We start from the raw sequence: 692 nt of genomic DNA, 5'->3' as shown, positions 1-692 counted from the left end.
GTCGCCGCCACCGCAGTAGGCGTTGTCGAAGAAACGGTCGAAGGCTTGAGGCAGGACGCTGTTCTTGTTGACTGAAGAGTAAAACCCGGTGGGGGCAGCATGTGGGGCGCTGGGGTGGTGGTGGCTGCCGTAGGAACCTTCGTTTTTCATGAGGATCTCAGTGACTGTGGAAGGAGGAAGGCACTCCCGGTGCATAAGCTCGTCGGCCGCGGCATAGCAGGAAGAGTAGCTGTTCCGATGGTGCCACTTGCCGGATGGCTCCAAGCCGTAGGAGACCTCCCGGACCGGGGGCACTTGGGCCGAGTAGGGATAGGAGATCTGACGAGAGGGGGCTTGGGGCAGGAAGGAGGAGACCGTGGAGAACTCGGGCACGTAGTAAGTGCAACTGGGTAGATAGAGGTTGGAGGCGCAGCTCCCTCGCTCGCCGAAGTCAGCGCCCCTCTCTTTGCGCGACGGCGAGCAGAAGTTGCCCAGGTTGACCGAGTTAAACATCGTTCTCCTCTCCTGCCGGCTCCGGATGGAGGTTTTGGACCCGGTCTAGTGAGGGGGGAAATTTTGGGAAGGCGAGATGACGCGTTATCCGTCTTAGTCTCTCTCCCCGAGCACGTGATCCAAAGTAGATATTGTCATATATCAGTTCGGAGCACTTCGCAGACGTAGGAGGGGTTCTCTCTTAGGTAAGGTCGGGGACG

General features: G+C 59.0%; 1 protein-coding gene across 1 annotated transcript in view; it reads right to left on the bottom strand.

Moving 5' to 3' along the window:
• Hoxc11 (homeobox C11) overlaps nucleotides 1-692 on the bottom strand; it is a 2,772-nt gene extending 2,080 nt beyond the window's left edge. The window contains exon 1 of the mRNA XM_015493598.2: nucleotides 1-692. This exon is cut by the window's left edge and continues 19 nt beyond it. Within this exon, the coding sequence (XP_015349084.1) occupies nucleotides 1-492 (492 nt within the window). The 5' untranslated portion in view covers nucleotides 493-692.

Source organism: Marmota marmota, unplaced genomic scaffold, assembly GCF_001458135.2.
Source record: "Marmota marmota marmota unplaced genomic scaffold, marMar, whole genome shotgun sequence".
In the NCBI taxonomy this organism is placed as follows: Eukaryota; Metazoa; Chordata; class Mammalia; order Rodentia; family Sciuridae; genus Marmota; species Marmota marmota.
This window is presented reverse-complemented; position numbering and strand designations above follow the sequence as displayed.